The sequence below is a fragment of the Chrysochloris asiatica genome, unplaced genomic scaffold (assembly GCF_000296735.1).
Source record: "Chrysochloris asiatica unplaced genomic scaffold, ChrAsi1.0 scaffold00228, whole genome shotgun sequence".
NCBI lineage: Eukaryota > Metazoa > Chordata > Mammalia > Afrosoricida > Chrysochloridae > Chrysochloris > Chrysochloris asiatica.
Genome location: NW_006408746.1, coordinates 1,283,158 through 1,296,070, shown reverse-complemented (window position 1 = coordinate 1,296,070; position 12,913 = coordinate 1,283,158). Strand labels below are relative to the sequence as shown.

General features: G+C 38.5%; 1 protein-coding gene across 1 annotated transcript in view; it reads right to left on the bottom strand.

The window, feature by feature from the left end:
- DMXL1 (Dmx-like 1) overlaps nt 1–12,913 on the bottom strand; it is a 280,448-nt gene that overhangs the window by 118,556 nt on the left and 148,979 nt on the right. The window contains exons 14-15 of the mRNA XM_006873194.1: nt 7,731–7,820; nt 7,041–7,143 (exon numbers count right to left, since the gene is read on the bottom strand). Of these exons, the coding sequence (XP_006873256.1) occupies nt 7,041–7,143; nt 7,731–7,820 (193 nt within the window). The remainder of the gene's footprint in view (nt 1–7,040; nt 7,144–7,730; nt 7,821–12,913) is intronic.

The window sequence follows — 12,913 nt, the reverse complement described above, 5'->3', positions numbered from 1 at the left end:
AAATACTGCATAGGACCACTACTGTAAAAGACTAAGAAAAAGAACCCATACTAATCCACTAAAGTGGATTCCTAGCAGCTCGCTAGGACGTAGGGGTAGGAATAAGCTCGGGGGGCGGGGGGGGCAGAGCACAGGGCAGGGAATAGACATAGGATAATTTGGGTATTGGGGAGGAGGGCAATATATAAGTAGGGAGAGGGGAATGGAAGAACAAGGCAGACGGGAGAACAATGAGGCAGGTACGAATGAGCTAAATGGGACAGAAGTAAAAATGGATGTAGGCACAGCCTTGGACAACAGGGCTCTGGGATCCAGAGACTGGGACAGGGTTGGAATGGGGAAAAGTGGGGAATAATGTTGAGATACTTGGCTGACTTTTGAACCTTGGTTTTCCATGCATTATAATATAAAACAGTCACTGAAGGGAGAGTGAAAGGAATAACCAGAAATATCACCGTAGAAAGCTTGTAAGTCAGTCTTCTGCCTATAACTAATTTGAATACCTAAAATGGGGCTATAATGTATCTAGTGAAGGAGGTCTCATGAGGAGCCTCTGCATTACATAAAATGATAGAAGGAAGCCTGAACCACATCCAGACCATCAGAGAAGGGAAACTTTCCTCTTGAAAGGACAAGCAGCCCATACTGGAGCAGCTAAAAAACTAGAAGACACTTCTTGAAAGAAGGACCTACAGGAAAAATACAAAACAACAAGGGCAGTCCGACTGTTACCACAAGAACAGGCAAGCTGTCTGCCCAGGAGATATCAAGGCAAGTGATCGGGTCCTCTCAGTGCAAATCCTCCTCCAAGACTAAGACACAATGGGAAAACGCGTTCTGATTGGCGACCACACACGTCACCCATAAAGAGAAGTGACCGAAGAACATCAAAGAAGCAGCGAGCTAAGCCCTGCATCGTTTAGCAGACTATGGTAAGCCCAGGTAGAAACCTGGTCGGCCAGCAGTGAGGCAAGACCTGGGGACTCATGGGCTCAGAGTCATTGACACATCCACAGAGGACTAGAGAGGAGACTGAAGAGACCAACTGATAATTAGATGGCAGACAGACGCAGGAACACCCACACCTGCACATGATACCCACTTGCCATGGCTCCAACCGAAGAAGAAAGAAGAAGAAAAGTGTCATCTGATACACTCTGATAAACTGGACAGCCATGTATAAATGCAGTAGCTCATAAAAGGAAACAAATCCCTGCTCCAAGAATTATTCCCACCCCCTCCGCACAAAGAGTAGATAGGGATGGGCAACTTGAACATTGACTAACCAAAAATGGGAGAAGGGATACAAAGGTAAGAAGTGACTGGCTTACAAGCTTTCAAGAGGGAACTTAGATCCACAGGGCGGGGAGGATGGTGGAGTCTCCAGTGAGTAGTGTCCGACCTGTTGGGGAGGGGCAGATGAAAAGAAATCCGGATGGGTCCCTTGGGATGCAAGGGTGAATGATTGTCACCAGGACTGATTGTGAGGACTGGAAATGTAAAGGTGGACATTTTATAGCAAGGAGGGGAGTGATTAACCTTTCAGTCTAGGATCGCAGGGCCCTGGGACCATCAATGGAGAAGAGCGGAGAGTGGGACGCCACCCAGAGGAGCAGTGAAGACAGAAACTGAGACACAGAGGATGACGTGAAGAGAGAGGATGACGCGAAGAGATGGAGTGGCTGGGGACTAGGGATCCAGAGAGGGAGAGTGGCTGTGTGCTGAGGACCGTGAAGGGAGGGTATACCCTTTGGTTGGACGATGATGCATGGACGGGATGGTAACTATGGCAATGAGACGATGTATGATGGAATGAATGTAAAACTAATGTTCCCCCATGTAGACTATCACACAATACACAATAAAACATTAAAAACAAACAAACAAAAAGACTCTCACAATGGATCAAATTAAATGGGAAATTTATAAGTAGATAGGAACTATGTGATATATGCTTTAGGTCAACTACCATCATGAAAACTAAGCTGCTAAACAATTTTTCAAGTAAATCAAATGCCATAATGGAATGAGTCAGTCACAAGGCTCCATCACTTGCATGTCAGATTGTCGTACTGAAGTAGCTTGAATGTTGCTATGATGTGGGAAGCTATGCCACTGGTATTTTAAATACCAACAGGGTCACTCATGGTGGACAAGGTTCAGTGAAGATTCCAGACTAAGACAGACTAGGAAGTAAGAGAAGTGGACTACTTCTGAATGTTTAGTCACTGACAATTTAATGAGAAAACACATCGTCAGATATAGTACCACAAGATGAAAACATTATGAAATATAGTGCTGGAAAAAAAAACCTCAGGTTGGAAGGCACACAAATATGACTAAGAAAGAGTTGCCTCTTCAAACCAGAGTAGACAATGATGATGCAAATGCAGTACAGTTTTCTGGAGCGTCATTTGTTGAAAGGGCACAACTAAAAATGAGGACAAACAGCTACAAACATCCACTGATAATTGGAAGGCTGAATCAAGGAAAATTGGAAGGTGTTAAAAATGAATGGAATACATAAAGATCAATATCCTAAGCACTGTTGCTGCTAAGTGCCATCAAGTTGGTTCCGGCTCACAGTGACCTTGTATAGATAGGGTTTCCGAGAAGTTACTGGTAGGTTTGAACTTCCACCTTGTGGTTCAAATTGACCCTGTGGTCCAGTGCTTATCCTATAGAGCAACACACCAGGACTCCTGCCACACCTAGACACCAAATCGTTAGTGAGCTGAAATGGACTGGTATTGGCCATTTCGAAACTTAAAATCATATAGTTTACTATGCCGGAAACAAGAAAGTCAAGAGAAGTGATGCCACATTCATTGTCAAAAATAAAAATTCAAGATCTTTCCTGAAGCACAATGCAGTCTAGGAAATGATAATATCCACACATATACAAGAAAGACCAGTTAGTTACAATTACTATTCAAATTATAAATCAACCACTCAAACCAGACATGATGAAATTGAAGAATTCTATCAACATCTTCTGTCTGAAATTGATCAAATATGCAATCAATATATATTGATAATTACTGGAGACTGGGATACAAAGGTTAGAAACAAAGAGGAAGGTTTGGGAGTTGGAAAATATGGCCTTGGTGATAGAAACGATGTTGGAGATCACATGACACAATTCTGCAAGGCCAATGACTTATTTGTTGCAAATACCTTCTTTAAATAACACAAAAGACAACTATACATATGGACCTCACCAGATGGTATACACAGGATCAAGTGCAATCTACAGAAAGAGACATTGGAAAAGCTCAATATCATCAGCCAAAACAAGGCCAGGGGCACACTGTGGAGAGACTATCAAATGCTCACATGCAAGTTCATGCTGAAGCTGAAGAAAATTAAAACAAGTCCCTAAGAGCCAAAAAATTATCTTTTGCATATACCACCTAAATTTAGATACCATCTCAAGAACAGATTTGATGCATTAGAAACTAATGAACAAAGACCGAAAGACTTTTGGGATATCAAGAACATCATACAACAAAACAAAAGGTCATTAAAAAGACTGGAAGTAAAGAAAGAACCAAGATGAACAAATGTCAGAACAGACTCTAAACTTCTCTTTTTTTAAAAAACTTTTTATTCAGAATTGAGTGAAGGTTTACAGATAGGAGTATCAGTTTTACATTCAACAAATCATATACTTTGTTTCACCTCAATGATTATAATCCTGCCATGCAACAATTATCCCACTTCCTTCCTATGGGGTTCCTATTTTCATTCTACCTTTCTTCCCATCCCTTCTCAATGTGCCATTAGGTAAATGTTGCCCTGCTGGCCTTGAATGATTGACCATTCCATGGTGAACAAACCTTAGCATAGCTTTCCCTCTTATATACCTCTCTACTATTTGGTTGAAAATTGGGCCATGGGGGTGACTTCCTTTCCATACCTTAAAGATGGTCAAGGGCCATAGTCTTGGGTTCCTCCTTTCTTTTTCTGACCAGAAAGCCCAGTGTTATATTTATAATTTTGAGTTTTTGTCCTACATTTTCTTCACTCTATCTGGGACCTTCTAATGTGATGCCTTTCAAAACAGTTATTGGTGGTAGACGGGAACCAATCAGTTCTTCTGGTCTCAGAGTCATGGACACTGATGTTTACTATGTTTCCTTAGTCTACTGGACTAACTGATTGCAGCATCTTCAATTGTCATCACTCTTCTTTCCTCCACACGTGGAGAGACTAATAGTTGCACCTTAGATGGCCACTGGTAAGCTTTTAATATGCCAGATGCTACTCATCAAAGTAGGAGGTAGAACATTGTCTTTGTTGACTATGTGAAACTTGCTCTTGAGAACAGACAAGGTAATGCAAATGGAAGAAATTAGCTGAACAGAAAATTTCAAAGGGCAGCTTGAGAAGACAAAATCAAATATTATAATGAAATCTACACTGACGTAAAGTCAGAAGAGGAGTCCTGGTGTGGCGCTGTGGGTTAATGTGCCAGACTGCAAAGCCATCTGAACTGCAAGGTCGGCAGTTCAAGCTCACCAGCTGCTCCTGAAAAACCCTATACAGGGTCGCTATGGGTTGGAACACACTTGACGGCACTTTAACAACAACAACAAAAGTCAGAAATATACACAGAAATATACTCTTGGTGTGGTGCTGTGAGTTAAATACTCTGGACTGCAAAGGGTTCAAGCTCAGCAGCTGCTCCTCAGAAACTGTACACACGGTCACTTTGGATTGGAACCGATTCAACCGCACTTAACAACAATAAGAGCCAGAAAACCTAAAGGGAACAACATGCTCAGGAATTCTCAAGCTGAAAGAAGTGAAGAAAAAAATTCAAGCTTCAACTTGCAATATTGAAGGATTCTATAGGCAAAATACTGAAAGATGCAGAAAGGATCAAAAGAAAATGGAAAGAATACACAGAGACACTGTACCAAAAAGAAATGGTCTATGTTGAACCATTTCAAGAGGTAGCATATGATCAAGAACCAGTGACAATGAGGTAAGATTTCAAACTATACTGAAGGCTTTTGGTGAAAAATAAAACTCCAGGAACTGACAGAATACAAATTGTAATCTTTCAATAAACTGATGCTATACTGGAGGCACTCACTCATCTATGCCAAGAAATTTGCAATACAGCTACTTGGTCATTTGAGTGGAAGAGATCCATTACTTGCGCCTAGTCCAAAGAGAGGTGACCCAATGAAATGCGGAAATCATTGAATACTATTAAAATAATTTGCTTGGATCCACAATCAACATTCATGGAAGCAGCAGTCAAGAAATCAAATGACCTACTGCATTAGGTAAACCTGCTGCATAAGCTCTCTCTTATGTGTTGAAGTGTTGAAGAGCAAAGATATCAGTTTAGAGATATTTTCAATAGCTTTAAGTTGGACACCTGGAAGTTGGACAATGAACAAGGAAGATCACAGAAGACTTGATGCATTTGAGTAACTGTGTTAGAGAAGAATGTTAACAGTACCATGGAATACCAGAAGCACAAATAAATCTGTGTTGGAACAAGTACAGCCAAAATGCTCATTAGAAGCCAGGATGGCACGAGTTTGATTCTCATTCTTTGGACTGATTATCATGAGAGAGCAGTCCCTGTAGAAGGACATCATGCTTAGTAGATTACAGGGTCAGTGAAAAAGAAGAGAAGAGCCCCACCAGTGAGATCCCCAACAATATGGAATGGCCAAGTGGCAGCATCAATGGGCTGAAGTGTGGCAACAATAGTGAGGTTGACCCAGGATAAGGCAGTGTTTTGTTCTGCTGTGCATAAAATCACTATGAGTCAGTACTGACTTGATGGCACCTAACAACAACAATGAAGATAATAGTTTTGAGTAAACATTAGTAATGATTCCCTGAATATTTTAAGTAAAAAGCCAGAATAGTCCTAAAAAGGAAAAAAAACAACAACCGTAGAAACTGAAAAATAGTAGAAGAGTAAGTACTATGAAAAATGAAAATCATAGCAAAGCTCTTAACTATAAGAAAATAATTTCTTTAAAAGATCTTAAAGAGAAATGGTAAACTATCATTTTAACTACTATTTTAAATATAAAAGGAAATACAGAAAACATGTTTTTATAGAAATAATCCTTTCCTTAGATATAAACATTTCTCATCCTTAGCAATTTTCCTTCACTATGCTCAGAAGTTATGAGAACGAATCAATATAGTATATTTGCACAATTTTAAATTCTCAGGGAAAATGATACAAGACTGAGTAAAAGCAATGGAAAGAAATTAAGCTTTTACCATAAAAGCACAGAATTCTAGGGTGTATTTCCCAAGGGAAAAGAAAATGGAAAGGGTAAAAGAAACAATATGCTAAGAAAAAACTGAACAAAAATACAGATATTAATATTATTTGAGACCAGATAAACTGACTTTTTAATGAGCAGGCACATACTACATGGTTGCTTTCTAAGTTTTGGAAGACCATTTTTGAGTTTGTTTGACTCTGTAAATGAAAATGATGAACAGGAGTTTTTGGTTTCATTTTCCTCAGCTTTTTTTTTCTCTTTTGCAAGGTAAAAATTAGTATCAGATGGAGGATTTTAGTAGGAATTTACAACTATTTTATTATTATAATGAAAGTGTTAATTAAGGCAATTGATCTTTAAATTAAAGGCCTTATACCTTAAGAGTTTTAAGCCACTGTTTGTTATTATAGGCTTTCAGTAGGTCAGAGAGGTGCACAGTGGCTCTATACGACAAGCACTGGACTATGAACCTCAAGGTTGGAGGTTCACGCCAACCAGTCATTCTGGATTTCTGTGCCTGCAAAAATGTATAGCCATAGAAACTCGATATAGGGTTGCTATGAGTCAAAATTGACTCCACAGCATTAATAACAACAATAGGCCAGATGTATTTATAATCTAACATGATTTATACAGTACCCCATTCATGCAAAAAGCACTCAGTATATTAATCCAACAGACAACGTAAAAATACTGCATCAATTCATCTTCATTAACTGGTTAATATATTCAGCAGCCTCTCATTAAATTAAAAAAATTTCTTTTTTTTACCTGCATCAGATAAAATGCTGTCCTTTCCCAAACATTTCTTCTCAAGGTTATTCAAAATGAAATCTTCTTGAAAAACATGAAGCAGTTGTGTTTTTCTGCCATGCTGAATGCAAATAAATACCAACATAAATTGACATATATGATATTTACCTAATATTATAAAATGATTGGGCATTGTGGCTATACAGAATACACTTGACTGCTAACCACAAGGTTATAAGTTCGAGCTCACAATCATGGAAGAAAGGGTTTCTGCTCCTGCAAAGAATTATAGCCTCGGAAAATCCTATACAGGTGGCTGACTTAACAGCACTTAACAACAACATAGAGTCTTAGTATGGTGCAAACAAACTAACATACTTAGCTACTAACCAAACAGTAGGCAGTTTGAATCCACTCAGAGGTACATCAGAAGAAAGGTTTGAAAAATCTACTTCTGAAAAACTAGCCACTGAAAATTCCATGGACCACAGGTCTATTCTGACACACATGGGTTGCCCTGAGTTGGAAATCAACTCAATGGCAACTGTTTTTGTTGCTGTTAAGTACTGTTGAGTCAGTTCCAATTCAAAGAGACTCTGTATAGGGTTTCTGGTAGATTTGAACCACCATCCCTGCAGATAGCGGTCCAGTGCTTATCCTACAGCATAATACTAGGGTGAATAAGAGAGTCAGAACAGTAATACTTACCAGTTTGGTAATGGGATCTAATGCAATAATGCATCCTGGTCTGGCTGTCGATTGTTGACTTACGATGTTAAATACTTCACCAACATATTTCTGTTTTTTTAAAAAAAGATACTATCTTTACTAAACAAATTCATTAAAAAGTAATTATTGTTATTATCCTTTAAGCCAAAAACTGAACTCACTGACTTAGCTCAACTATCAGCCAAACAACAGGCAGGCATATAGGGTAAACAATAACTTTAGGGAAGTACATACTCTTTAAAACAATCAACCATGTGAGATCAAAGGGCAGCATTTGCCCAGGAATAAAGCTCAGAAGATGAAAGGACAGAAGAGAAGAGTGATGAAATCAAACACGGAATGGGAAGAGTGCTATTACACTATGGAGATTGCAATCAATGTTATGAAATAAAATGCATAGAAATTGTTGAATGGAAAACCATTTTGCACTGTAAACTTTTACTCATATCACAAAAGAGTTAAAAAGGGGGGGAAATGAGATTACAATCATAATAGATAATAATTAGTTGACATGAAACTAAATAATTTCAAAAATCCCTTTCAACTAGAAGTATTTTAGGATTTGAGGTACTTTAAGATTTTACGTTATTATAAATTGTTACTGTTGTGTGTCACTGAGTTATCAAAAAACTGAATTAAAAAAAATTGCCAGTATTACCTAGGAATAAGTATTAGTACAAACTCAATTGGTGCAGAGTAAAACATAGTGAATGCTTAGCAATTGTTTCAGGGAATATGCATTTTGTATCTAAAGATGTGAACGAGTGATTTTAACCACACGAAAGGTTCCAAGAATCTGTAGATTCTTAAAAATTAATGTAAAGGTTGGAGGGATGAAACTTAAGAAACAAATTGAAATACTGGTTTATACATGCTAATTTTTTATAAACACTCATGACTGCAATACTCCAGGTCACAAATGTACTGTACATTGTCAAAAACAGTGGTGAATTCTCAAGCATTATCGTACTTGATCCATCAAAAGCATTTGATCCTGGTGATCACTCCTCATTCTTGAAATGTTTCCTTCATACGGCTCCCATTATACCATGCGGGGAGCGCTTAACTCTCGGTGCTTGGCAAAGCCGCACTGAGGGGAGAGACATTATGCATGGCAAATGACTCTCAAAAGCTGACCCCTATCTTCCCTTAAAGTTAACTTGGAATTTACTTGTAAAAATATATAATATGGCAATATTCTCAGCTTTCACTATGAATTTGACAAACCTTAGGGAAAACTAGCTTAGCAGCAATTGCTTTCAGCCTTGGTGGATTCAATACAAAGAGAAATTGTGCAAATTACTCCTTCTCATAGAAAACCTAAATAAATGCATTTGTGAGGCCACAAAAACATATTAAAGTCAAGCTGACCTACCCCCATAAACCTCACCACAATCAGTTACTAGCTAGAATTCACAAACCCCTACATACAAGCACCTGCGTAAATAAGCAGACAATAATGAACTTAAGTGAAGGATAGTTTTGACTTTATAGTCTACACTTCTTGCAGCAAGTAGCCAGGTTGGGCTTTATACCACATAGCTTCCAAGTGATTTAATGAATATTTTATTATTGAAAATAATAGTACATTATGTAGGGTAGAAGGTTTGGCTTAATCTTTTAGTGGAAACAAAAGAAACAGTTTACCACATACTGGGAAAGGAGATAAAGGTCAGTCTGTCTGAACATCACAGAAGTATTTTTGTCAAGGATGTCTAATAACTAGGTGCAAGAATGTTGTGACTGTGTAATAATTGAAGAAATGATAAAAGTGTCAATGCATGTACTGTGGGGTAAGAAGTACAAAAATAAAGACTTGCTGAGCTGGGCTGGCAGAGAAAGGAGAGAGAGCAGAAATGGAGAGCAGGAGTAGAGGCAGAAGGAGGCAGAGAGAGGAAGAAAGAGAAAGAGAGAGAAAGGAGAGAGAGCAAAGGCAGGAGACAGCAGGAGTAGAGGCAGAAAGAGGCAGAAGGCAGTAGAGGCAGAAGGAAGTAGAAGTGGCAGAAGCAGCAGAGATCAGGAGGGAGAAAGCAGAGGGCAGACAGCAGAGAGCAGAGGGCAGACAGCAAAGGGCAGAAAGCAGAAGCTAGGGCAGAAGCTGGAGAGCATAGCCAGACAGCACAGCAAGTTGAAAAGCCTTTCGATTGTATTCATTCATTTCTTCACCTGAAGATTCCACATATTCGCTTGTGTCCCACGACCCCCGCGGAGAGCAGGAACTCCCGCAATACCACATTTATCCCACTTTTAACAATGGATTAATACAGAGTACAATCCTTCTAACTATACTCTTTCAACCAGAGATTTTTATCAGTCCCAGAGCTTTAAATCTATATGCTGATGACAATTAGCAATATTTTACCTTCAGGCTCAACATCTTTCCAAAATTCCAAAGATTACTGGGTCTTTTGGATGTTGAACTAAACCATAAATAAACTGCTGACTCATGTTGTTGTTGTTATTGGGTGCCCTTGAGTCACTTCCAGTGTGTAGTGACCCTTAGGCACAACAGAAATAAACATTGCCCAGTGCTGGAACATGCTCACAATTGTTACGTTAGAGTCCATTGCTACTGCCAATGTGCCAATCCATGTCCTTAGGGTTCTTCCTCTTTTCTGCAGACAATTCACTCTACCAAGTATCTTGTCCCTCCTGATAACATGTCTGAAGTATAAGAGAGTCTGGCCATTCTGGCTTCTAAGGAGCTGTACTTCTCCCAGCATAGATTTGTTTGTTCTTCTGACAGTCCATGGTACATTCAATATTCTTCTCCAACACTACAACATAATACATTGATTCTTCTATGGTATTCCCTTTCGTTGTTCAACTTTCACATGCATATAAGGTTACTGAAAATACCATGGCTTACAATAGGCACACTTTAATCCTCAAACTGACATCTTTGCTCTTGAACACTTTAAAGATGTCTTGTGCAGAAGCTATGCCTAGAGAACTAAGTTGTTTGATTTTTTGACAGCTGCTACATTGAGTTTCGATTGTGGACTCAAGCAAAATGAAGTCTTCGACAACTTCAATCTTTTCTCCATTTATCATGATGTTACTTATCAGGAGGGATCAGTCCCTGGAGAAGGGCATCATGCATGGTAAAGTGGAGGGTCAGCAAAAAAGAGGGAGAATACCAATGAGATGGATTGGCAAAGAGGCTGCAGCAATGGGCTCAATCACATCAACGACTGTTAGGTTGGCACAGGAACAGGCAGTTTCGTTCTCTTGTGCATAAGGTTGCTATCAGTCAGTACCGACTCAATGGCACCTAACAACAATAGCTTTACTTGTTCAGTTGCGAGGATTTTTGTCTTCTTTACAATGAGCTGCAAACCCATATTGAAACGTGGCCTTTGATTTATTTTATCAGTAAGTATCTTAAGTACTCTTTGCTTCCAGCAAGCAAAGTTGTATTAGCTGCATATTAAAGGTTGTTAATGAGTCTTCCTTCAATATTCATGCCCGTTCTTCTTCATATAATTCAGTTTCCTGGCTTATTTGCTCAGCCTACACATTTAATACATATGATATAAGAATATAACCATGCTCAGCACCTTTCTTGATTTTAAACCATTTAGTATCCCATTGTTATGTTAGAATGACTGTCTCTTGATCTATAGAAAAGGTTCTCAGGAGCAAAATTAAGTGTTTTGGAATATTCATTCTTTCTATGTTATTCATACCTTATGATGACCAAACAGTCAAAAGCCTTTGTATCTATAAAGCACAAATAAACATTTTTTTCCTGTTATTCTTTGCTTTCAGTCAAAATCTCTATGATGTAAGCAAAAGCAACAACATTCCTAGTTTATGTCCTCTTCTGAATACAATTTGGATTTCTGGCGGTTCAAAATTCTACTTGTTTGTGCTATTTATGACATTGTTAGATGATTTCTACATTCCATTGGACCACCTCTCTTTGTAATGGATACAAATATGGATTTCTTCCAATTGCCAACGAGATTTCTTAGCATAGATGAGTGAGCACCTTCAGCCTTCAGTGCTGTATCAGTTTGTTGAAATATTTCAATGTGTACTGCATCAATTCCTAGAGCCTTGTTTTCACCAATGCCTTAGTGCAATTTGGACTTCTTCCCTCAATACCAATGATTCTAGATTATATGCCACCCCTTCAAATGCTTGAACATCTTCTTGGTACAGTGACTCTGTGTATTCCTTCCATCTTCTTTTGACATTTTCTGTATCATTCCATGTTTGCCCATAGAATCATTCAATATTTCAAGTTGAGACGAAGTTTTTCTTCAGTTATTTCAGCTTGAGAAATGATGAGTATGTTCTTCTTTTTTGATTTTCTAACTCCCAGTCTTTGTACAGTTTCATTATAATACTTTGTCTTCTTGAGCTGCTCTTTTACCGCCTCATTTCTTCTATTCACTTTATTTTCTCGACACTCAAGTAAGTTTGAGAGTCTCTTCTGAAATCCATTTTGGTCTGTCTTTCCTGTCTTTTTAATGAACTTTGGCTTTCTTCCGGTGTGATGATCTTCATATCATCCCAGAGTTCTTCTGGTCTTCGGTCTTTAGTTTTTAATGCATCAAATCTGTTCCAGAGGTGGTGTGTAAATTCAAGTGGGATATATTCAAGGCCCCATTTTGGCTCTCATAGACTTGTTTTAATTATTTTCAGCTTCAGACTGAATTTGCATATGAACAACTGATGGTCTGTTCCAGAGTTTGCCCATGGCTTTGTTTTGGCTGATGATATTAAGCTTTGCCACTGTCTCTTCTCACAGATGTCAATTTGATTCCTGTATATTCCATCTGGTGAAGTCAATTTGTATAGTCACCTTTTATATATTTTTCAAAAGCTAATTGCAAAGAAGTCATTGGTCTTGCAAAATTCTATCTTGTAGTTGCCAGCATTATTTCTATCACAAAAGCCATATTTTCTAAGTACTGGTCCTTACTTTCTATCTTCAACCTTTGCATTCCAATCACCAGTAATTATCAGCATATCTTGACTGCATATTTGATCAGTTTAAGAGTAAAAAAGTTGGTAGAATTCTTCAATTTCATCATCACTGACTTTAGTGGTTGGTGCATAAATTTGAAAAATAGTGGTAATAACTAGTCTTCCTTATTGTTGTTGTTGTCAGGTGCCATCGAGTCGGAACCAACTCATAGCAACCCCATGCA